This window comes from Stylophora pistillata, chromosome 4, assembly GCF_964205215.1.
Source record: "Stylophora pistillata chromosome 4, jaStyPist1.2, whole genome shotgun sequence".
Lineage (NCBI taxonomy): Eukaryota > Metazoa > Cnidaria > Anthozoa > Scleractinia > Pocilloporidae > Stylophora > Stylophora pistillata.
Genome location: NC_142522.1, coordinates 19556337 through 19578963, shown reverse-complemented (window position 1 = coordinate 19578963; position 22627 = coordinate 19556337). Strand labels below are relative to the sequence as shown.

The 22627-nt window shown below is 38.9% G+C and overlaps 2 protein-coding genes and 1 long non-coding RNA gene across 3 annotated transcripts; 2 read left to right on the top strand and 1 right to left on the bottom strand.

Moving 5' to 3' along the window:
* Nucleotides 1-1523: 1523 nt before the first annotated feature.
* On the bottom strand, nt 1524-12615 carry LOC148732761 (uncharacterized). The gene is made up of 2 exons (XR_016000816.1): nt 12279-12615; nt 1524-1966 (listed from the first exon to the last, which is right to left on the bottom strand). It is a non-coding gene; the product is annotated as an uncharacterized LOC148732761 (long non-coding RNA).
* LOC148732762 (beta-2 adrenergic receptor-like) lies at nt 10041-11881 on the top strand. Its single transcript, XM_088759091.1, has one exon. The coding sequence runs from the start codon at nt 10221-10223 to the stop codon at nt 11232-11234; it is 1014 nt and encodes a 337-aa protein (XP_088615217.1). The 5' UTR covers nt 10041-10220; the 3' UTR covers nt 11235-11881.
* A 2736-nt stretch (nt 12616-15351) lies between the features above and the next one.
* LOC111344160 (cytosolic iron-sulfur assembly component 2A) lies at nt 15352-22335 on the top strand. The gene is made up of 6 exons (XM_022951371.2): nt 15352-15499; nt 16061-16080; nt 17344-17488; nt 18011-18060; nt 21075-21120; nt 21462-22335. Exons 1-6 carry the CDS (start codon nt 15424-15426, stop codon nt 21560-21562), a joined length of 438 nt encoding a protein of 145 aa, XP_022807106.1. The 5' UTR covers nt 15352-15423; the 3' UTR covers nt 21563-22335.
* The last annotated feature ends 292 nt before the right edge of the window (nt 22336-22627 follow it).

The window sequence follows — 22627 nt, the reverse complement described above, 5'->3', positions numbered from 1 at the left end:
CATATTGAACAAGGCACAATCAAACATGGCTACGTTTCAAAGCCTAGCGAATCTTAGTAATTCAGGAACAGAAGTGTCACATCGTCACTTTTCTCATTTAAACACGTAAGTAACTTTGTTTTCTAACGTTGAACTCAGTACGGATCGGGATGTCATCGTGCACGATAAACGGATCATGTAGACGACATTTTGAAGAGCCGGTCAATGTCCCGGGAGCATATTCCCAAAGATGGAGATTGTTGTTTTCGAGCTGTGGCAAGGAACATTATTCGCATTACAAGGACAGGAGAAATACATTGTCAAGTGGTTGAGCATTTAACTAATCTCGGTCTTTTCAAACAGAGCGAAGACAGTTTAGTCACCAAACTAAGAGAATTAACCGTTTCAGAGTGGTCAGGAGAGAACAAGCAACACTATGAAAACTTCCTAACCACTGACAATTTTGAAAACGAAGTTGAGCGGTTTTCCCATCGTGGTTATTTTACTGGAGAGCTGGGAAATCTTATGGTTCTAGCCATGGCTAACGTCTTAAAAATGCCAACTGTGATCTTTTCATCTCTAGAAAACTTCCCAACTGTTCCTATACTGCCACGTCAACAGTTACATGATTTGCCTGCCTTGTTTATATTATTTAATGCTGCTGGTTGTGGGGACTACGACTACGTCTGTCCAGAAACTGAATTATCTCTCGGAGCCAGAAGAAAAGATAGGCGAAGAGATAAAGAAGAAAGAAAAACGAGCTAAGATGTTTTGCTCCTGTGGAGTCAGCAGGAAAGGCCAAGGGTCAGTAGAAAATATTTGGAATAACATTATTGGCTCATACTCAAGCAGGTGCAAGTGTTTCAAAGCTCGAGTAAGTTGCTCCGGAAGTTGCAGATGCCGCTGTTGTTCAAATCCATTTGCACAACGTCAATTGGAAGGTGAAAGTATTGAGTGCGGCGCACCACGCCAACGGCGAAAGTATGATTTTCAAAACTTGAAAAAGCATACCGCGCAAGCCTACCTCCATATGAAAGGAGAACCGCCACGAGAGGGAGTACTGACGAGGGAGGAGTTCTTTGTCGTGGAAAAACTTATACAACTGTCCCTTGCAAGCGGGAAGGAACTGAATACTTCCTCTCTGCTGATTCACTACAATAGTCTTCAATCTATCAGTTGCACCCTAGAGCCTAAGCCGTTACTGTTCAGAAAAAAATCAAATGAACAAATCAAGCGAGCCATTGCAGCTCACAGTCACGGCGCAGCCATTATGGCGGCGTTACTCAAGACACAAATTGGGCTATGTTCCTCAAAGAAGTGAATACCATCAAAGGTGCTGAGGAATACTATAAATTTTTGTATGCTTTGTTGAATTTTTGTCACTGTTGATCTAATGAATAGATCTTGTTGCTAGATTAAGCTATTATATACTACAAGCTCTAGATAATTTTTTCATGAAACTTGAGAAGTTTTTAAAGTAGTTATGTTAGCCGCAATTCTTTAATTGAATTTTTATAAAAAACTATGATGTACTCAAACATGAATGGATAAAAATTCATTCAAGTTTATTTAACCTGAGAATAGCTCTTACAATTTACTGTGCTCACAAAATAAAACTTAAACCACAACATGGCAAATAACTAAATATATCAAACTTCGCAACTTAATAATCGGGGCTTCTTTCCGATCCTTTTTTCCCCATGTTTCCCACTGTTCTCCCATTCCTCTCCTCCCAAGGTTCCTCTGGTCCTCTGTACCCACTTTTCCTTTGGTATTCTGTACCCAGTGTTCCTCTGGTCCTCTGTGCCCACTGTTCCTCTGTTCCAACTGTTCCTCTGGTCCTCTGTGCCCACTGTTCCTCTGTTCCAACTGTTCCTCTGGTCCTCTGTGACCACTGTTCCTCTGTGCCCACTATTCCTCTGGTCCCCTGAGCTCACTGTTCACTGAGCCTCTGTACCCCTTCACTTTACCTTTCTGTTACATCCATCTGTTAATTATTAATTATTTCAGAACCCGTTATATGAGAGACAAGACCTTATGGGGGGCCTCGACCGATGTATCGGTCGATATATCGACCGATATATCGGTCGATACAGCGGTCGATGCTCGGCCGAGTATCGGTCGATACTCGATCGAGTACAGGTTGATATATCGGTCGAGTATCGACAGATGTATCGACCGATAGTCCACTTAATGATACTCGTGGTGTCGGTCGACATATCGACCGCGATACTGTCAGTGGTATATCGGTCAACTATCGGTTCTATATCGGTCGACTGTCGGTCAAGTATCGGTCGATACTCGATCAATATCTTGTTAGCTTAAACGTCCATTAAGAACATTAGTTCAAATAGTTCATTAGTTCAACAAATATCTGAATGCTCATTGGTACCGTTTTGTCTCCATCCAATGCATCATTCTCGGACTAGTGCCAGTCTCATTTGCTCTTTTAAGTTCTCTATATACTCGGTGCAGTAACCCTTTAGAATTAATTGATGTACATTTCACCAGTTTAATTGAAGTAGGTGAAATATTGAGTTAGGTTAAAAATTTTCTGAAGTAACTCGTATTTTGCCGGTACTTTAATGTTTGCTTATCATAGAAAATAAAACGTTTTCAACAACAACAATAACAGCAAGCGTTAGGCAAAAGCTAAAGAGTTCCTTGATTGTCAAAATAAGGCTACCTAGGTTATAATGAGAAGATAATACTGAGGCGGATCTAGGTGAGGGGTTGAGGGCGTTGCAACCCCCTCTTTGAACAGTATTTTCTTGTTATTTGTTTAACTCTTCATAAAAATAATATGATAAAATTGTTTTATACGTAGTTGGTTCACTTCCACCAATCGACTGATTTTCAAGTTACGTTGTAGAGGGTAAAATCCGGATAATTTTTACGGGGGGCATGGCCCCGTATCCGACAACCCCCCTTTCAAGAACTCCTGGATCCTCCCCTGTATTGTATGAAACTGGCATTTAGACCATACATATTAGCAATGTAATTTTAATAAAACGTAAACCACTATTTATAAGAACGCCCCCCGCTTATAACCCCTCCCCGGTTATAGACCCACCTACTTGTAGGCAGAAAAATTCATTCGATTACAACGCCCCCCCTATCCCCCCCCCCCGATGTAAGCCTCTCTCTAGTTTTCCTTGTTTCCTAAATAATAAGCACTCTCGAAGAACACGGTACTACTCAGTTCAAACAGAAAGAATTTAGAGGAATCAGCTATTATACATGATTGCTGCATCAATTTTAAAGAAAACACTTCTATCGATGCAGGTCCTATGTAAAAGATAAATTGTAAAAGGCTAGTAAAAAGTTACATTAAAAGAATTATTCAAACAATTGCAAGTTACTCGAAAATTAAGTTATATTACATTAAAAGGAATTCTAAAAAATAAATTAACCTTTGTAAAAAAAAAAAGGGCGCTTGGTGCATTCTAAGTTAACATTTTCTAAAATAAGGTCATTACTATTCCTAGTTTTATTTATGTTAAGGAAGTTCGCGCCATTGTTTCCGCGCATCCTCACTGAGCACGTAATTGATATCACAACTTCTCACCACACCATACATCAAGCGCGCGCGCTAAGAAAGAAATACTACGGAGCATAGGGTTTGTTACCGCTTGCATTAACGTCACCTGCAGGTCACTCTCTTAAATGGTCGGTAACTCCATATTTTCTTATCTTATCTTGATGTTCTCCCGTAAAAAGAAAAAAAAAATCAAAGTAAAAACAAAACTAAAACCGAAAAAATCTGTACTTGAGAAGTTACAAATATTTCCCTTTTCTACTCTCGTGCGACCTAAGTTTTCTTCGATTGTGGACGGGCAAGACTAGTATGTATTCTTTTTCCAGGAGTATTTTACCTCGAAGGAACGATATCAGCTGCAAAAGTTTAGATAATAGACTTAGTTCTGTTGAAATGAGAACGTTAACCTGATCTAAATTCCACTACTGTATAGTTTCTTTAATTGCTGATAGTTGTAAGCTAACATCGTCTCAAAATAACGAAAGTTTCTAACAACGCATGGGCTTCAATGCGTCTTTTCTCGGAAACGAGCAAGATGACACTCCTTGTTTTTCCTTCTCGCCAAAAGTTGAATTGATCTTTACCTTACTGCATGACAAGTTTTAAAACAATCTGAACGTAGGAACATTTTGGTCGCGAAAGTCCTGAATTAAAACTAGAAAATAAAAACGCATTTAGAGGAACACTGCCGTAGCTCAATTGGAAAATTTTTTTTATTATATACGCCCCTCCCCCTCCCATTTATAAGCCAATCAAAAAACCTTTACGAAGCTTATAAGCTGCAGTTTACGATAGTGCGTGACAAGCGTGGGACAGTTGTCTGAAAAGGTGAAAAATGGGCTAGTTTCTAATAGGGTTCAAACCTTAATTTTTTTTACGCATGATACCTGCCGATATCGACACTTTATCGGTGCACTAAAAGCAAGGAGGCAAGGTATACTTCCATTATACACAAAGAATTGTGCTAGATTATTTCGACCTTAATTACAGGGGATATTGTTCAGCGATGTCCTGTAAGATTCTTAAAAAGCAGCCATTTGAATGTAGTTCTCCATACCAACGTCTCCACATGAATTCCTGAAAATATTCTTATAGGAAATTGCTATTAGCGGATCCAGGATTTTTTTCTAGGAGGGAGTGCACCACTAAGGAATGGCGAAACTGACTAGTGATTGGACATAAACACCAGTTGTATTAGAAAGCCGCAGGTCACGCCCCCTACACCCTCCCCCTAGATCCGCCCCTGTACAGATATCCGAACGCTGGGCTCCGACCCGGTTGCCGACTAGGCCTGTTCAAAGGCTACTCCGCTACCATTTCTCTTTTCCCCTTGCCCGGTTAGCTTTGCGCTTTAAGGCTGGCAAATGCCTACCAAAACAAAAATGTTAAAATATATTGATATTTTCGGATTTAACAATTTATTAGCTTTACAATGATATATATGTTACCGTGGTTTTCTTTAAAGTAGCGCGCACAGAATATTTTCCCGGAAGGCATCCTTGAAGTTGGCTCATACTGCAGATTTTGAGTTAAAAGCTGTTGAAACTGTTAGGAGTGTTAGGGCTCAGTCCCCTTAAACACTCAGCAGTTTAGTTTGGCTATTTATTAACCTCTGTATTGTCGCAAATGTCGCATATCCGTGAGGTTTTGGCCGTAGAATATCGTATTTGAAGTGTACTAAAGAGTTTAAAAATCGGACCCTTCTTAGGTCCGTAACCCCTCAAGACTGTAGCAAGCCACCACCACTAATTTAATGTCATTATGTTTCTAAGGACTAATTACAGGCCTCAACCTTAGTGGCGTCCAGGAAAGGTATGAGGGTGTCCTGGACTTCCTGGCAAAGAAGAAGTGCTCCCTTGCCAAGGCAATGAGGGAATATGGTGTGCCTAGGAACACTTTAAGAGACTACATAGGAATATGTGAGTTAAAGATAATTAACCCTGACAAGTACAAAACAGTTGTACAGCAGGAATCGGGAAAAAGCGAAAAAGCGTCGGTTTAATGCATTGAAAAGCGTTGTCGGTTAGCCTTGAAAGAGTATCGGGCTCAAGCTAATAAGATGAAAGGATAAGGCAAACTGCTGCCTTTCTACCCCGAAGAGGATTTTTACAATACAAAAGATTAGTTGAGACGACCTTAAAACCGGTAGTTTCTTGTGTTCTTTACCACATAGCAGTTTAGATCAAATAAGCTGTAACATTTGCTTTTGGTTTCGTTAATGTTAGACTGGTTGAGTTGGATGTTTACGTCAAACGAAAAAAGGCTATTTAGCTGCTTCGCGTACATATGTCCACTATACTGTGATAATTTGCGTTACAATGTTAATTTAAAAAGCACTTTTCGCTGACATTTTTTTCCCAATATTTTCCGTAAATAGTTAACACGCGGCAAATGTTAAATGTTGAAAAGAAAATAATATGATAGCACACGACTGATGCATCACAACAAAAAATCCCAGTCACGTTTTCCATCATCCTGAAACCTAATCCTCTTTACGTTAAAAGACAAAGAAGAACAAAATTGTCACGTGGTCATGCCTGTTGTTTGTCTCTACCCTAGACGTCAGCTTAACATTAACCTATGTTTAGACGGGAAATACGTAAATCTTTCCTTGAAAAACTTTTTTTCTTACTTTTCTTTTCTTAGATCCTATTTACTAACAAATTAACTGTGGTATAATCGGTTTCTGGCAAATTTCAAATATTGTTTCCATTATAAAACAACTTCTTAGCATGACCTAGCACCGTTAATTTCTGTTCATATGTAGCCCAACTGAAAAGTATCATTATTCAGTTGTCCATCTGATCACGTTGATTTGTAATAAATTCAAGGAAATGGGCCGCTCATTTCCTTGGAGTCGTTACAAACCAACGTGATCAGATGTACAATAAGTAAAAAACTTCTTTTTTCGTATATCTAAATTTCCAGCTGAAAGTAATAGGATTTATGGCACAGTTCTAAATTTCAAATTAAAGGACCAGGCAACTTTCAACTTTCAAGCAACAGGATGTTCAGTTTTCAAAGAGCAGTTCTAGGTTATGGAGTAATTCACCAGGTCACTGATTCACTTGCCGGAATCAGTTGCAATTGTCATACATTATTGTCTAGTAAAAATAAATTTCTCCTTTCTATTTCCCTCATTGCGTTGAGAGGGTACCATGGGTGAAAACAATAGCAAACCGTACAACAAAATCAGCATAATCTTATTGTTTATGCCTTTCCTTAGGATGATGACGGTCAGATTGCTACGAAATATTATAAGCAATAAGTATGCACTAAGATTTATAGTACATTATTTCATAGTTTGTGTGTTAATTAAGTTTGCTGAAGAGTAAAAATAAAACAAAGTCAGATTTTGTTTTTTCTATTTTATTTTGTTAATTGTCCATCGTTAATTAAATAATTTGGATATATCAACAAAGTTGAAATGGTAAATTAGCCACCGTAATGATTACAAAAGCTGACGTTTCGAGCGTTAGCCCTTCGTCATTCGCTCCGACGAAGGGCTAACGCTCGAAACGTCAGCTTTTGTAATCATTACGGTGGCTAATTTACCATTTCAACTTTGTTGATATATCCAAATTATTTCGTTACTCCCACCGACGCAGCCCCAAACAGTTTCTTTCGAAACTATCAGCCTTTATTCATTGTTAATTAAGTTTGCTGAAGAGTAAAAAATAAACGAAAATGAGAGATTGTTTTTTCTATTTTATTTTGTTAATTTTCCACAAAAAAAAATTAAAAACTGATCCTTCCACAACAGCGTTAATCGATTGCTGTGGGCCATTAGGGTTTCTCGCGTTTTCTTTCCCCATAAACTACCGATACTCGGTGAGGTATCCCTGATGTGCACTACTATCTCGGCATGTTGGCAGATTTAGAGATATACAGTCAACCTTGTATGGTGTTGGTGTGTATTCGCCGAATTGTATGAACCTATACCTATCCACCGAAACATCTGTCTGCCGACCGAAATATCGTCGATACTCGACTGATATATCGACCTGTACTCAATCGAGTATCGACAGATACTCGGCCGAGCATCGACCGATGTATCGACCGATATATCGACCTGTACTCAATCGAGTTTCGACAGATACTCGGCCGAGCATCGACCGATGTATCGGTCGATATATCGACCGATACATCCGTCGAGGCCCTCCATAAGATACATGATCCAGCCTTGTTCGCAGGCTGAACAGACGGCGAGACCACCGATAATCGGCTTATCATGATTGAAACCACTGAATCAGTGTATCAAGCGATATGAAAACCTGTACGTAACTTTTAGCATGTTCCCGTCCACACCAACTGAAGAGTTCGCTCTCCGACTTCTCATTAGGGACCTTAAGCAACCACGACGGCGACGGCAACGAGGACGTAGAAAACCAAGAGATCTAATTGGCAGAACAATAGCTCAGCACGTGCATTTTGAAACTTTGTACACTTCTTAGCCGTCCTATGCAAAACAACAACGTGAAATCGCCAAAATTTGCGTCGTCTGCGAGCCGAAACCGCGACGGCAAATATTTTAATTTCCATTTGGAACTCAACGCTACTTTAATACGTCATACTGAAGTTGAGCCGAGGCGCCGTATGAGACAATAAGCTCATGCAGCTATTTTTGAAATTCTAACTAAGAGTGGAAATTCATTTTTTAATCGAAGTCTTCCTTGGCGTTGCCGTCCTGACTGCTTAAGGTCCCTATTTCCTTATTAGGGAGCTTTAGCAACGACGACGGCGACGGCGACGGCAATGAAAACATCGAGTCGAAATCTCACTTTCGTTTTTGTAACCGTTTCGAGATTATTCCGATTTGTTTCACTTGGAAAATGGTGGCGAACTATTCAGGGACCGGCTATATCACTACGAACGGCGTTAAAGTAAGGAAGAAGAAAGAAAAATTAACCGTCATGCGCTCACGTTCTCGATAAAACCTAAAATTTGGTTATTTCACGTTGTCAGTTTTGCCGAGAACGGCAAAGAAATGTACCAAAATGTTAAACGCACGTGCAGGGCGATTGTTTTTGCACATTAAGCCTGTTGTTTTCTGCCGTTCTCGTTGCCGTTGCCGCTCTCGTTGCTAAAGCTCCCAAATTATGTATTCATTTGTTTGATCGTATCTCGCGTTGTTTAAACATAATATTTTTTATGGATATAACGGCTCTCAAATTTTCACCACAGCTAATCACTTATCGGCACTTTAAGCCTGGTTCACATATAATCGCAGACGATCGCACGATCGCTGAAACCACTCAACCGAAGATCGCGAATCGCATGTTCACATATGATCGCAGCCGATTGCAGCGATCTGTGGCAACCGAGTCCATGGTTTACTATTCAGCGGCAATACAATGTAACTCCAGTCAACCAACATAAACGCAAAGGACGCTGAACTTTTAATAGGTGTCAACATTCTGCTTCTGTTGTCTTTACTTAAACGGAGAATCGCTGCCAGATCAAAGAAGAAACGTCGCTTCTTGGTGCAGAAAGTCTTAAGAAACAGATAATTCTTTGCTAAAGCGATTGAACAAACAATCGTATTTTCTAATTCTTTTCATAAACTGTTCCGTGTCAATTTCACCTTCCATCTTGTCAAAACACACACACACACGTGTAAAAGTTGATAAACCACTGGTTGTCATGGTATGATGCCGCTTGCATAGCATTATTGGACACATTCCAATCGCATTATCGCAGAACTTTGTTCACATATGATTGCACTCGATCGCAGACGATCACAACCGATCGCACGAATAGAACATGGTTCTATTCCTGCGATCGCGATCGCACTCGATCGCACACGATCGCAGAGCTGTTCACATATAATCGCAGGCGATCGCTAGCGATCGCCTGCGATCGTCTGCGATCATATGTGAACCAGGCTTTAAAGTAATAAATAGTATTTACAAACGAAAAGAGAAAGATAAGAGAAAATAAAGCCTGGTTCGCATATGATCGCAGACGATCGCAGGCGATCCACTCGCTCGCCAGCGATCGTCTGCGATTATATGTGAGCAGCTCTGCGATCGTGTGCGATCGAGTGCGATCGCGATCGCTGGCGATTGCAGGAATAGAGCCATGTTCTATTCGTGCGATCGGTTGCGATCGAGTGCGATTATATGTAAACAAAGTTCTGCGATAATGCGATTGGAATGTGTCCAATAATGCCGCAATGCAAGCGCATGATACCATGACAACCAGTTGTTTATCAACTTTTACACGTGCGTGTGTTTTGACAAGATGGAAGGTGAAATTGACACCGAACAGTTTATGGAAGAAATTAGAAATACGATTGTTTGTTCAATCGCTTTAGCAGAGAATTCTCTCTTTTTTAAGACTTTCTGCACCGAGAAGCGACGTTTCTTCTTTGATCTGGCAGCCATTCTCCGTTTAAGTAAAGACAACAGAAGCAGAATGTTAACACCTGTTAAAACGGTTCAGCGTCCTTTGCGTTTATGTTGATTGACTGGAGTTACATTGTATTGCCGCTGAATGGTAAACCATGGACTCGGTTGTCACAGATCGCTGTAATCGGCTACCATCATATGTGAACCAGGCTTAACCTTCTCCCCCGAGATTGAATGAGCGATCTCTGTCAGAGGGGAGTGTCTGCATTCGTAATTGGTCAGTGAACAGTAAAGAGGAACACAACATTCGTTGCTGCTAGTTTTCTTTCTCGTAAACTCAGTATCATCCCAAAATGACCGGTTATACGTCTTCAGCCAGTGTCAGCCCACGAAACGATACAAAGAACGATCGCTCCCAAGCAGAAGGCATTGCATTGTGTAGCGCTTTATCGCTGACATTCATTCTAGTTTTCGTCGGAAACTTGTTGACCTTAATTCTTTTTGCGAAGAACAAAAATATCCGCAAGAAATATTTGTTTCTGGTGGTCAACATGGCGTTCGCTGATCTGTTCCTAGGAGCTTTCAGTCTACCTGTATACATTTACGATGTCGGGTATAACTTGCGCTTATGGACCAGCTCGGTTGGAAGCATATGGACCAACAAGCCTTTGTCAATTTTCTACATGATCGTTGATACAGCCTTATCGCAGGCCTCTCTTGTTTCTGCAGTGTTCATATCGTGTGAAAGATTTTACGCCATTCGTTGGCCGTTTAAGCATCGAACGTTATCGACCCAAGCATACCACATTGGCATTTTGTTAGTGTGGGTACTTGCTCTCCTTATTTCTGCCATCTGGACCGGTTCAAACCTTCTATTTTCTTACAAGCACACAATGTTTATTTGGGGGCCATATACTTTGGTACTCATTTTAATCACATGTGGCTGTAATATTGGTATTTGGAAAAGGTTTCAAACTGGAACTGTGGCCGCTTCATATCAACAAAGCAGAGACTTACAAAACAAACGCTTAACAAAGACTTTGTTATTTGTATCTGGCCTTACTTTACTAGCTTGGTTGCCGTTACTTTTATTAAACCTCTTAATATATGTTTGGTTTTTCCATATACCAAGACAAATTGATTATATGGTGAACCTTGTCAACTACTTCAACTCTTTTATCAATCCAATTGTTTATGCATTAAGAATTGCCGAGTTTCGGCGAGCGCTGGCTTTATGTTGTACACGAAGACATGTACAGACACCTGCCAACACAAAGCTTACTAAAAGAAGGAAAGAGAAGTACAAAACGACTGAGTTTATTCATGAACTGGCATTTGAACAAGATGTTATGGATACCAAACTGTAAAATGCATCATTCAACACGAGAAACTAGATTGAAATAAAAATAACCCTTAGTAAACGAGCAAAACACGAGCTTAATGTTTTAAAAAATAAGCAAGTTGAGTTCTTAAAGGAAACTGTGGTGCTGCGTCGGTGGGGGTAACAAGGTAATTTGGTATATCAACTAATTGGCCACCGTAAAGGGTTAATATATGCAGAAAGTGGAGCTACGCTAAAGCCACGCATATAAACCCACACACAACCCACAATTCCTCCATTTGCTCTAACCAAGGGCTAACCCTCGAAACGTCAGCTTTTTAACTCTGTAGCCAATTTACAATTTCAACTTAGTTGATATAACCAAATTACCTTGAATATTTTAATGTCTGGAAGTTGAAGTGAAAAGCTAATAATACGTCTAACGTTATGAAAACGACAATGATAGTGAAGCTTCGATGGTAACGAGAATAAATCTCGTACGTAACTTATTTATAGAGCTCTGTTCCTTATACTCTTCAAATAAATGAGACATTTAATTAGGCACGATTCTTCAACATTTCAATTAAAGACATAGAAGAGACGGCGTCGTCTTCATACTTACGGCTTTCTGCATTTAATTATCTCAAAGAATGTACGTTGAGAAAACTTGAAAAAAAAAAAAAAGAAAAGAAACAGAGAGGCCTGCGACAACTACTTCAACCCTTTTATCAATCAAATCGTTCATTAAGAATTGCCGAGTTTCGGCAAGCACTGGCTTTATGTTGTACAGGGAAAAATGTACGGGCAACTGTAAACACAAAGCTTACTAGAAGAACGAAAGAGAAGCACGAAACGACTGAATTTAGTCTTGAACTGGCATTTGAACAGGACGTTATGGATACAAAATTGTGAAACACATCAAACACAACTCAACTGAAATGAAAATAACCGCCCTAAACAAAACACGAACTCAATATCTTAATGTCAGGAAGTTGAAGTGAAAACCTGATAAGGTTTTAAAAACTATGTAAATGACGTCAATGACAGTGTTAGGTATAATACTAACGATGACATATGATAGATTACTTACTTATACAGCCCTGTCTTCAACACTCTTCAATTATTCGGCACCATTGTTTTGCGTTTCAATTTGAAGTTTTGTCTTTATACTTACGGCTTTATCTTCTTCTTTATCTCAAAGAATGTAAGATTGATTGGAAAAAAAAGCGGATGAGTTCTTTTTTCAGTAGTCACCATGAATGATGCAGCATATTAAAATCAATAGCTTGTGCTTGGCGTATGATAACTTTTCCTCGTACTGAATATCATAGGTGACAATTTACTCCTTAATTTTGGCGCGAAATTTCAGCGTTAATTTTTAATTTCACAAGTGAAATTACAAAATTGCCATTGTAACATCTCTTGTATCTCGATCAGAGCCAAGATGGCGTCGAGATTTCAGACGGCGTGACAATTTACGGCGACCCTTGAAGAAGTTACGAAATTAAAAGAAGCGGCCGAAAATTATTAACAGGCACGAAGAATTCGAAATTTTTTGTGAAGAAACTCAGAAAATTACGAACTTTAACAATAATGTATGTTTTAAATGAAAACTATATTCTTCTTCATGTTCTTTGTCACCAAGATATTAAAAGGTAACCAAATGGTTTTCTCGTTAAATTAGGAAATAATTTCACTTGCGTTTTGTCAAAATTCTGATAATTTCTTTCGCCTAAAGGCTCGGGAAATTATCAGAATTTTGACAAAACGCGCGTGAAATTATTTCCTAATTTCACTCGTAGCCATTCGATTACACATACTAATCATTCAATTTGTCCAAAATGTCTTTAAGTTTGTGTCGGCTGTTTCTCGGTCAAATTAACATTCCTATTTCTGGTAGAGTCCTATAAGCTTCAGAGTTGATAGCCTGCCGAACACGCGTAACTTTTGTTGCGTTTTTTCAGACAAACAAGGCGAGCGCGAAGCGCGAGTCACTTACTATGGGAGGGGCACACACACACGCATACGCACACGCACACGCAAAAATAATAATTTTTTCTTCCTTCCTCCTCACGGAAAAATGCTTGCGTACTTATAATATTCGATGAGGACTTTTCATTTCTCATTAAAGATATTGGACATTGATAGAAAAGTAATCAAACACATTTTAATTTAAATGATGCAGAGTCAGTAATAGTAAAGAGTTTGAACAGCTGTACCAAAGATGTTCGCACGAAGACTCCTTGTAGTGAAGGGTACGATCACGAAAGAATCATTTTTTAAACAAACGGACTCTATGCTACCGTGTATAAGATCAGTATACGATCATACACGACGCGATCAAAGTGTAGTAAGAACAACAAAGTGGCACACGAGATGCAGCTGAACGTGTCACTGAACTTCTTACCACATTTTGACTTCCTCTGTGGTCTATCACAGTAGAGACCCACGGCAACATGGAATCTATTTGTTTTATCCTTTGTTTTATGTGATTAAAAAATGAAATGTTGTTAATGGTGAAGCCATCCTTACGTCTGTCAAATCATAAGGGAGCAAATCATTGTGTCCAAAACTGACGCATGTATCATCCAGCTTATCACTTCAATATTTATATGCACCTGTTTAAACTTCGTAGTCATCAAAACAGTAATTTATGTTCATTTTCAAAGTCTTTACCCCTCCCCAAGAGAATATCAACTGATATTCTCTTGGAGTAATTAACATTGAAACGTAAATATCACTATTTCAAGGACTTACGCTGAGACATGTGCAATAAAGTTTAGGTTATAAAGCCATAAAACCTCCTAACTGAGGAGGAAAATTGACCTGAAGTCGAGAGATGTCAAGTATACTCAGCAGAAAACCATTTCATAAACGTCTGAGAAAAAAAATGGTGATTACCGTCAGATAGTGTTCAAATGTGTGGTGGGTCTTTATGTTTGAGGTTGGGAGACAACGAATATGAACGAACAGATGTTCCGAGCTGTTCAAAAACGTCCGGTAGGGTGGGAATGTAGACTAAATAAAAAACCTTTGAAAACTTAACGTTTAAAAATCGCCTCGAAAGGCTTGAATTTGCTTGTACACTCGCTGAAGGCGACGGAAGGCTCCAAAGAAAGCTTATTCTCAGACAAATTATTTCAATACGTGAAAAAATGGCATAAGTAGGGAGAACTTTTGTACTCTTCACCAGTTACGAATATTTAACAACTTCACGAATGATGAGATTGCCACTGAGCCAGTTAGGGATTGCTTGGAGACTATCAAGAAACACAGTTGCTAGTGTTTGGCTTTCCGAATTCAGCTTGGGACACTACAAAGTTAAAAGTTGAAGAATTATTCAACCCGGAATAGCGTTTTTAACGACGTTATGAAGCTAAGTAAAAAAAGAAAAGAAAGAAAGCCGGAAAAAACAGCTTAACACTTAAATGCAATGCAATTCAACGTACTATATTGAGGTTTTTTGTGCATAAATTTACCTCCCAGAATTCACGCAGAATCAAGTACTTTTCTTCGGTTACTCCGATTTCTGTTGACTTGCGCAATAGAATACGCCGAGAAGGGGGGTCTCCTCGAGAGCCAAGGGTGGTCTTCTGTGCTATAAAGGTGGTCGCTTAGGGCTTCAGTTTCTTTTGTGCATAATTTCGCAGAAATTTTCATTGGTGGGTGAGATTAGCAGTGAGAGCCCACATGGAGATTTTCTAGCCACGCATACAGGCAGGAGCTAAGAGATGATGTCACTTCATGGCGCTTTAGCCCGGTGCAGAACTTATGACCATCCGATTCCTTCTGATCCTCTCTGTCTCTGTTGAGATCAGAGCTGCCAACCCTCGAGAATAAAATTGACTGGATATGTGCCCAAAGGCGCACTATACTGAAAAGCCTTTCGTCGTCAGCTTTATTTTATACTTAAAATCAGTTTGGGGTTTCTCAGTTGAACTGGGAGATTTCAGTTCTTCGCTGGGAAAAAAAAAAATCGGGAGTCTCCAGGCAGAACAGTTAGGGTTGATAGGTCTGTGAGATAAAGGAGATTCCTCGCCCACTCCATGAGTATTTATTCTCCAATATTCATTTATTCATTTCATTATTTCTCTACTGTATCTGGAATGATTCTCACCAGCGGAGTTACCAGTGGTAAGGTAAGTAGGTCGTGGTAACCCTGGATAATATATTGGCCCCAGTCTTCGTTACGGAGGCAATAAATTCAAGATGGCGGCGAATTTGTAAGCACTGTAATGTCTGAAAACCTGAGTCATGCTGGGGACTCTGAGGGTGATACAGATAACCTGGAACTTGTTCAGGAAATCTTTGGTAATATGTTTGTTAACTGTGCTTCCTCTATTATAAAATATGCTCAATACGAGACAAACAAACTTATACAGCACGATTCAAATTATCTGTTCGTGACCTTAGCCATGCAAAATAATTTTTTTTATGAAACGACGGGGAGAAGAGGCTTAAAACCCTTTGATTCCCAGGATTTAGCGAGCATGAATATCTCCACAAATTTAACACGTTTTAAAGATGAAAGGTGATGAGAAGAGAAAAATTTATCCGCTAGGATATAGTTTGATGACCTGCAATATTCTAAGATCTAAAATTATGCGATGAATTACAATGAATAGATTACTCGATATTGATATCTTGGGGGTGAAATGGCTAAGGAAACAGAATTCATAACACTTCCCTGTATTTGAACAAAAAACAAAGCAAAAAACAAGCAAAACAAAAAAATCGATTTCGCATATTGAGGGCTTGCAAAAGTGAGGCAAACAACGGATAAGTTTTTTTTTCCCTGTTTACTCAGTAAACAGTTCACTTGAACTTAATATTCAACTTCTTGCAACTAATCTGTTATCTTTTTCGTTTTAGATATTATAAAGGATGTTAGGGTGAGTAGAAAACAGTGACTGATATAATACTTCATATGAAATAAAATTTAATTAATTTGAGGCAAAATACCTACCCTCTCTCACTGATCCAGATCAACAGACTTACAGACCACCATTTAGCCTTTGAATCTGTGAATCAGCTACAGAACACAAGGCTCTTGAGATGCATCTGGTCAGCTTCCTTTGGGTGAATGAGGAACTAGTTGCTTAACCCTTTTTTCTCCCAAGATCATATCAGTAATTCTCCTTACTGTCTGCCATACAATTCTTATGGTGTTAGTGGGAAGAATTTGGTACTGGATCAACTAACAATTGCCCAAGTGATATTTTTCTTTATTCTATTTATTACCTGTTTGGTTGATGTTGTATTCATATTGTAAGGAGAAATTATTTTAGTCTTGATCACTCATAGGAGTCAAAGGGTTTATATACTGTTTCTTCCTTGTATCAGTCAGATAACCAGCTGGTAAAACAGCAATTCATTTTCTCCTGAAGAGAGACTGATATCTACCCGACTCTTGCCAGAGGGCATCATTCTGCTGTATCAAAACTCCAATTTTGCATTTTGCACCAGCTCAGGCCTTCTATCTCTCATCTCTATTAAGGAAACTAGTTAATACTTAGCCTCGACGGACTGGTTTTCTCAAAATGTGCAGGGTAAATTAAGCTTGAAGCAATTGTTGTAAAGAAATGTCTTTGCAAGTGATCACACTTACCCAAACTTGGATGATATCAGGGAGAGTACTAAAGAGGGTGTTGTATTGGAACTCTTCAACCATCTAAAGAAATTTTTGAAAAATCATAATGATTGGAAATTGGGGCTTTTTAGATTTGACTAGGTTGCCATGCAAATTCTCTCACACTTTTGATGAAAGAAAGACAATGAGCATTATGGAACGGTACCCTCATTTAACCCTTAACTCTCAAGATCTGATTGTTTGCCCTCCCTTCTAGCTGCTACATGTTTCCTTGTAAATTAGTTATGAGAATATGATATTAGATCAGGATAACTTTTACTGGATAAGTTTGAGTACTTCCATTACCTGTTTGCTGGGTACTGTATGGATATTATATGGAGAAGTTTCATGGTTATCACTTGTAGGTAGTAAACAGTTAACATTATCAGTGGTCCTGTTCCAAGCAGGTTGCTCATTTAAAGTTGGGAATCAATTGGAGCATATATATATTACTGGTTCAAGACTCATTGCTGCTTCAGTGATAATTATTAAGTAGTTACTGTATATATTTCTTTTCTTGATACAGGACCCTGAGTTACCTCAAACTCTGGAGGAGCTGAATGTCATTGAAGAAGAATATATCCGAATTAACAAGTTTGGAGATGATGAATATAGCATACAAATAGAATTCAAACCCACTGTTCCCCACTGTTCCCTTGCAACCCTCATCGGTGAGTTACCCACTCTTGAATTTTGTTGTGCATATCAGCTATATGATTCCTCTCCCATGGTAAGATGGGTTACGGGGTGAAGAAGTATGCTCCAGAAATGATAAAATTTTATTCATATATTAACTAGGAGAATCCTAAATGATTTTGATTGGTATCACTTATGATTTTTAGAAGGACAAATGCATAGATGACATCATCATTGAGTTTTAATGGCATCTTTTATTTTCTTTCTTTTTTTTTTTTGTATTGAACAATTAGATTCCATGTTGCTATGCCTTGATACTACTTTTTTGTTCTCAGCACATTTTGATGTCATCTGTGCTCTACAGTGTATTTCAGAACAGACAAACAGCAACATGGAATTTATTGTTCAATCCACCATTATTTAAGCATAATTTGCAATTATTACACTGACTATTAAGGAGTAACCTAACCTTCCAAACATTGTCTTAAAATGTACTATTAATTTGACCCTGGAGGTTGCCATGGCAAGACTAATAATCAGCCACTGTTCTTTGACAGGACTATGTTTGAGGGTTAAATTGGAGCGTTCATTACCTTACAAGTTTAAGGTGAGCTTTGCTAAATCTTGTTTTTGTAATTATAGCAGAAGAGAGGTAGTGATGAAAACATGTGACCAAAACAACCCTTTGCCCAACATATCTTAGTTAATTATGTGACCTTCATAGTGTTATTTCAACATAAGAAAGTGTTAAATGAGGCAAAATCATTAATTCAAAAAATTCAACGAAAAGCTGGGAATAAAAACTACTAATCAATGTAATATTACTTCGCTCTGCTTAGATTCTCCTTATTGGTTGATCACATTTTATAAATTAATAAACTTCAAGACACAATTGCAAGAAAAGAGGACATCAAAGGAAGGAGAGTGTCCTATCAATGTGAAGTATACTTTGGGAAAATTCATTATTTGACGAGGGAATTCCGCATTAAATTGCAAAACTGATATTACACAAATCGTGAAGTGATGAGTGTGATATTGGTTTTTGAGTGCAATTGAATGCGGAATTCATGAGTCAAGTAATGGATTTTCCTTGAATCACATGATTGAATAAAAATAAGAAAAAAAAGAAAACAGCATTACTTATAGTTGTTATGTATACGTAGATGTGAAACAATATCACTTAGCCTTGTTTTCGACTTGCAATTCCAAGCTAAATACCTCACTTTGTGGAGGCGGCATGGCTGAGTGGTTAAGGTGCTGGACTTGTAATCCGGTGTCCCAGGTTCAAGTCCTCCACTCTGCCAGTCACTGGATTTGTTTTTGGTTGCCCCTGGTTCAACTCCTCGGCTGCGCTCTGTAAATAGCCCACAGTTCTGCCTCCTGCCAGTGGGGATTTTTAAGCACTTAGTTAGTTTACATTGTGGCTGAAAAGTGCTAAAGGGGGAGCTTCAATTTACATATTTATTTATTTATTTTATTTTGTTAATCAAAATGTGAGATTTTATTCAGTGATGCGACTCTGCCAAATACAATTTTTTATTGTATAAACTGGGGTGTTTCAAACGTTGAAGAAAGCTCTAACTGCACACACAAAAATTATGATAATTTTTTACAAGTGGCTGATATCGCCAATCAGCTGCTTTCATGTCACTTGCCTTTTGTGCCACTCTATCCATTTGATGAATAAATAGCAAAGCATTCAGCATTCCCAGTTCAAGGTCATTTGTTGAATTTTCCTTTCAGTAAAGGTCTATGCTGTTTATGTTGGCTTGACTTCACGAGCGAAAATTAAAAAGGTTGTCCACGTTGACATCGGCTGCAGGCACATTTGTGGCTGACCAGACCGATGCAGGAAAGGCAGATCCGCGGGCAGTATCTGCAGAGCAAGGTGGTGTCAGGAGTGAAGGTGGAGGCGGCATGGGCTTTCCTCCTCTGATGCTTGTCTTTAAGTACCTCACGTCTATCCTTCTCAAATTGAGCAGTGGCTTGGTTGATTGTGTGGCGCCAGGTACCACGGTCTGTAGCCAGGTCAGACCACTCTTTGTGGTCAACGTTGCAGGTGCTGAGTGACTTCTTTAGGCTGTCCTTGAACCTCTTCTTTGGAGCTCCTCTCTCACGATGTCCGGTTGAGAGTTCACAGTACATGACATTCTTAGGTAGGCAGTGGTCTGTTGTCTATTTCCTTGTCCATCTTAGCGTTGGATGAGATGGTGCAACCCAAGTCGGTAAACTGCTGGACTGATTTCAGTTCTGTGTTGCCTATGCTGATGTGGGGAGGGCGGTATTCTACCTGAGGGGCAGGCTGGTGAAGGACCTCTGTCCTTTTGAGGCTGACCTCAAGGCCAAACAGCTGTGAGCCATCTGCAAAGCATGATGTAATACGCTGAAGAGCTCGCTCAGTGTGAGCAACAAAGCCAGCATCGTCTGCAAAGAGAAGATTTCGTATCAGCCTCTCCTGGATCTATTTGTGAGCACGGAGTCACCGTAGATTGAAGAGGCTACCATCCAGATGGTACCTGATGTACACCCCTTCGTCAACATCCAAGTCCACAGTAGCTTGCTTAAGCATCATGCTGAAGAATATGCTGAAGAATATGCTGAAGAATATGCTGAAGAGGGTCGGTGCCAGGACACAACCCTGCTTCACGCCGTTGGAGATAGGAAAGGGTTTGCAAAGGTCACCATTGAGTCTGACCTGGCTGCGTTGGTTCTCATACAGCTGGATAACCATCTGTAGAAATTTGAGAGGACAGCCAAGACGTTTGAGAATAAGCCATAGACCAGACCTACTCACACTGTCAAAGGCTTTTGTAAGGTCAACTAAAGTGACATAGAGTCCTTTGTTTTGTTCACGGCACTATTCCTGGAGTTGGCGGAGGACAAACACTATGTCTGTCATGCCTCTATTGGCTCTGAAGCCACACTGGCTCTCGGGGATATTTTCTTCGGCGATGGTTGGTACGAGCCTGTTAAGCAGGATCCTGGAAAGTATTTTGCCAGCGACGGAGAGTAGTGTGATGCCTCGATAATTGGAGCACTCAGACTTTACACCCTTGTTCTTGTACAGGGTTATGATAGTAGCATCACAAAGATCTTGTGGCAGCTTGCCCTGCTCCCAGCTGCTCCCAGATGAGGAGAACGTGAAGTTTGTTAAGGAGCGCCGGACCCCCATTCTTCCAGATTTCTGGTGGAATGTCATCAACTCCTGCTGCTTTGCAACTCTTGAGTTGATTTATGACTACACTCAGTTCATGGAGGGTGGGTTGTTCATTGAGCTCCTCTTTGAGTGAGAGTTGAGGAACACGATCAATAAGCAATAAGCAAAATAATACATGGTTTTGTAGGTATGGAATTTCTCTTCAAGTGTTCAACAAAATATCACATGAGTCAATGCAGCAAATGGGGAAGAAATTGAGCTGAACACCAAAGGATAAATTCCATATTCACAGGCACCCTTGTATTATTATTTCCTATTCATTTTGTTGGGTCAAGTCTAAGGTTATAAAATAAACTTGATATTTTATGCCTACCATCCAAAAGATGAGTAAGTTCTTAAGAGTAAATTGTCAGTAGTTCAAATTCTGATTATGTATTTCAAAAATGCTTTTTTCGTCTGTGCAGCTTGACATCTTCCTTTCCAAGGGAACTCATTCAACAGAGAATGAAAGTATGTTTTAAATAGATATTAATACATGTATAATGTTAGCCATTGTGTGAAGTAAATTATTGGAAAATGCAGACATCAGCCGTATAAACAAATTAATGTATTGTACCAACATTTTTTAAACAAATATCTCTTCAGGTTAAAATTATATTCCTTCTTTATTTTTTATTTTATTTTGGGAAAGTACTTGTAGTCACTTTTATGTCTGGTTGCCAGTCTTATTTAAGCTATGAGAATGTTTACTTAGTTACCTCAAGTTACTTTTATCTCCCAGATGTTGTTTCATCCCTTTAACTTCTCCATGCAGTAAGATATATTATTTGTAAAATATTTTATCTCCTCAGTCAACAAGCAGATAAATGATAAGGAACGCATAGCAGCAGCAATGGAGAACCCAAATCTAAAGAAGATTGTTGAGGAGTGTATTTCCAGTGAAGATGGATAAATTCCAGTCAGATCTAGCATACTTTTATAAACTTTCATTTAGAACACGCTCAATGCTACACAAAGAACCTTTAAATGTTTGAACTTAGAATGGATTATCCTGCAGGATGTTTTAACTAAACGTTTTGCCAGTGAAGACTAGTAAATAGTCCCAACACAAGAAAACATCCAGGAAGGCTGTGCATCAGTTTGTACAATAATGATCACAATTCATACACAATCATTTCAGACAAAATTATTATGGGTTTTTTTTAAACTCATATCAACTAACAGTCATTCCGTTGAAGTCTTTGAAAGACTTTCAGTAAGTGATATTAATAGTAATGAAAGAATTCATTTCTCTTCACTTGAAAAAAAGTATCCTAAAAGGAATATTTACAGAATTACTTAACAAAAACAATAACAACCAGAAGATAATCTGCATTTAATTATGTTTGAAAACATTTTCAGAATGCTACAATTTATTCATGGTATTTGTCATTTAAAAAAAAGAAGAGACAACAGTCAGGAATATATTGAAAATTGAGAAATTTTGAATATATAAGTAGTTTATTTTAAATGGTGAGAAGAACCAAAGGTTACTTGTGGAGTAATAGCATTTGATCATCTTTATAATTGTAATTTGCCCAACTCAAGCCCTCAATTATTAAATATGCAGCTTACTGTCCTTTAATCTATGTATACAAAGTTTGTATGTTGTATGGAGTTGCTAAATGGTGAAACTTTTTTACTTCACTTTTACCAACACTTATGGATAAAGGTCTCTGAACAGTTTGAATTTCTTACTTTTCTTCTCTTTTCACTGAGAAAACAGGCAATGGAAACAGGTTATCAATGCTTGTCTTCTACATGAAAACAATTCTTTGAGACATCACTGATAATAAGCCATCTTGCAAGAGTGGTTGAGAACTCTTCTTCATCCTTTCCCTGAAGCATTCTGCTTCTCAACACCACTTCACTTATTGATGGATTTAGGGCTGAATGGGGTTCAATTCTGGGAGTAATCAGGAATGTAATTTCAAACTGGCTGAGTGCATAATACAAGGCAAGGTCACTTTCAGTTTCT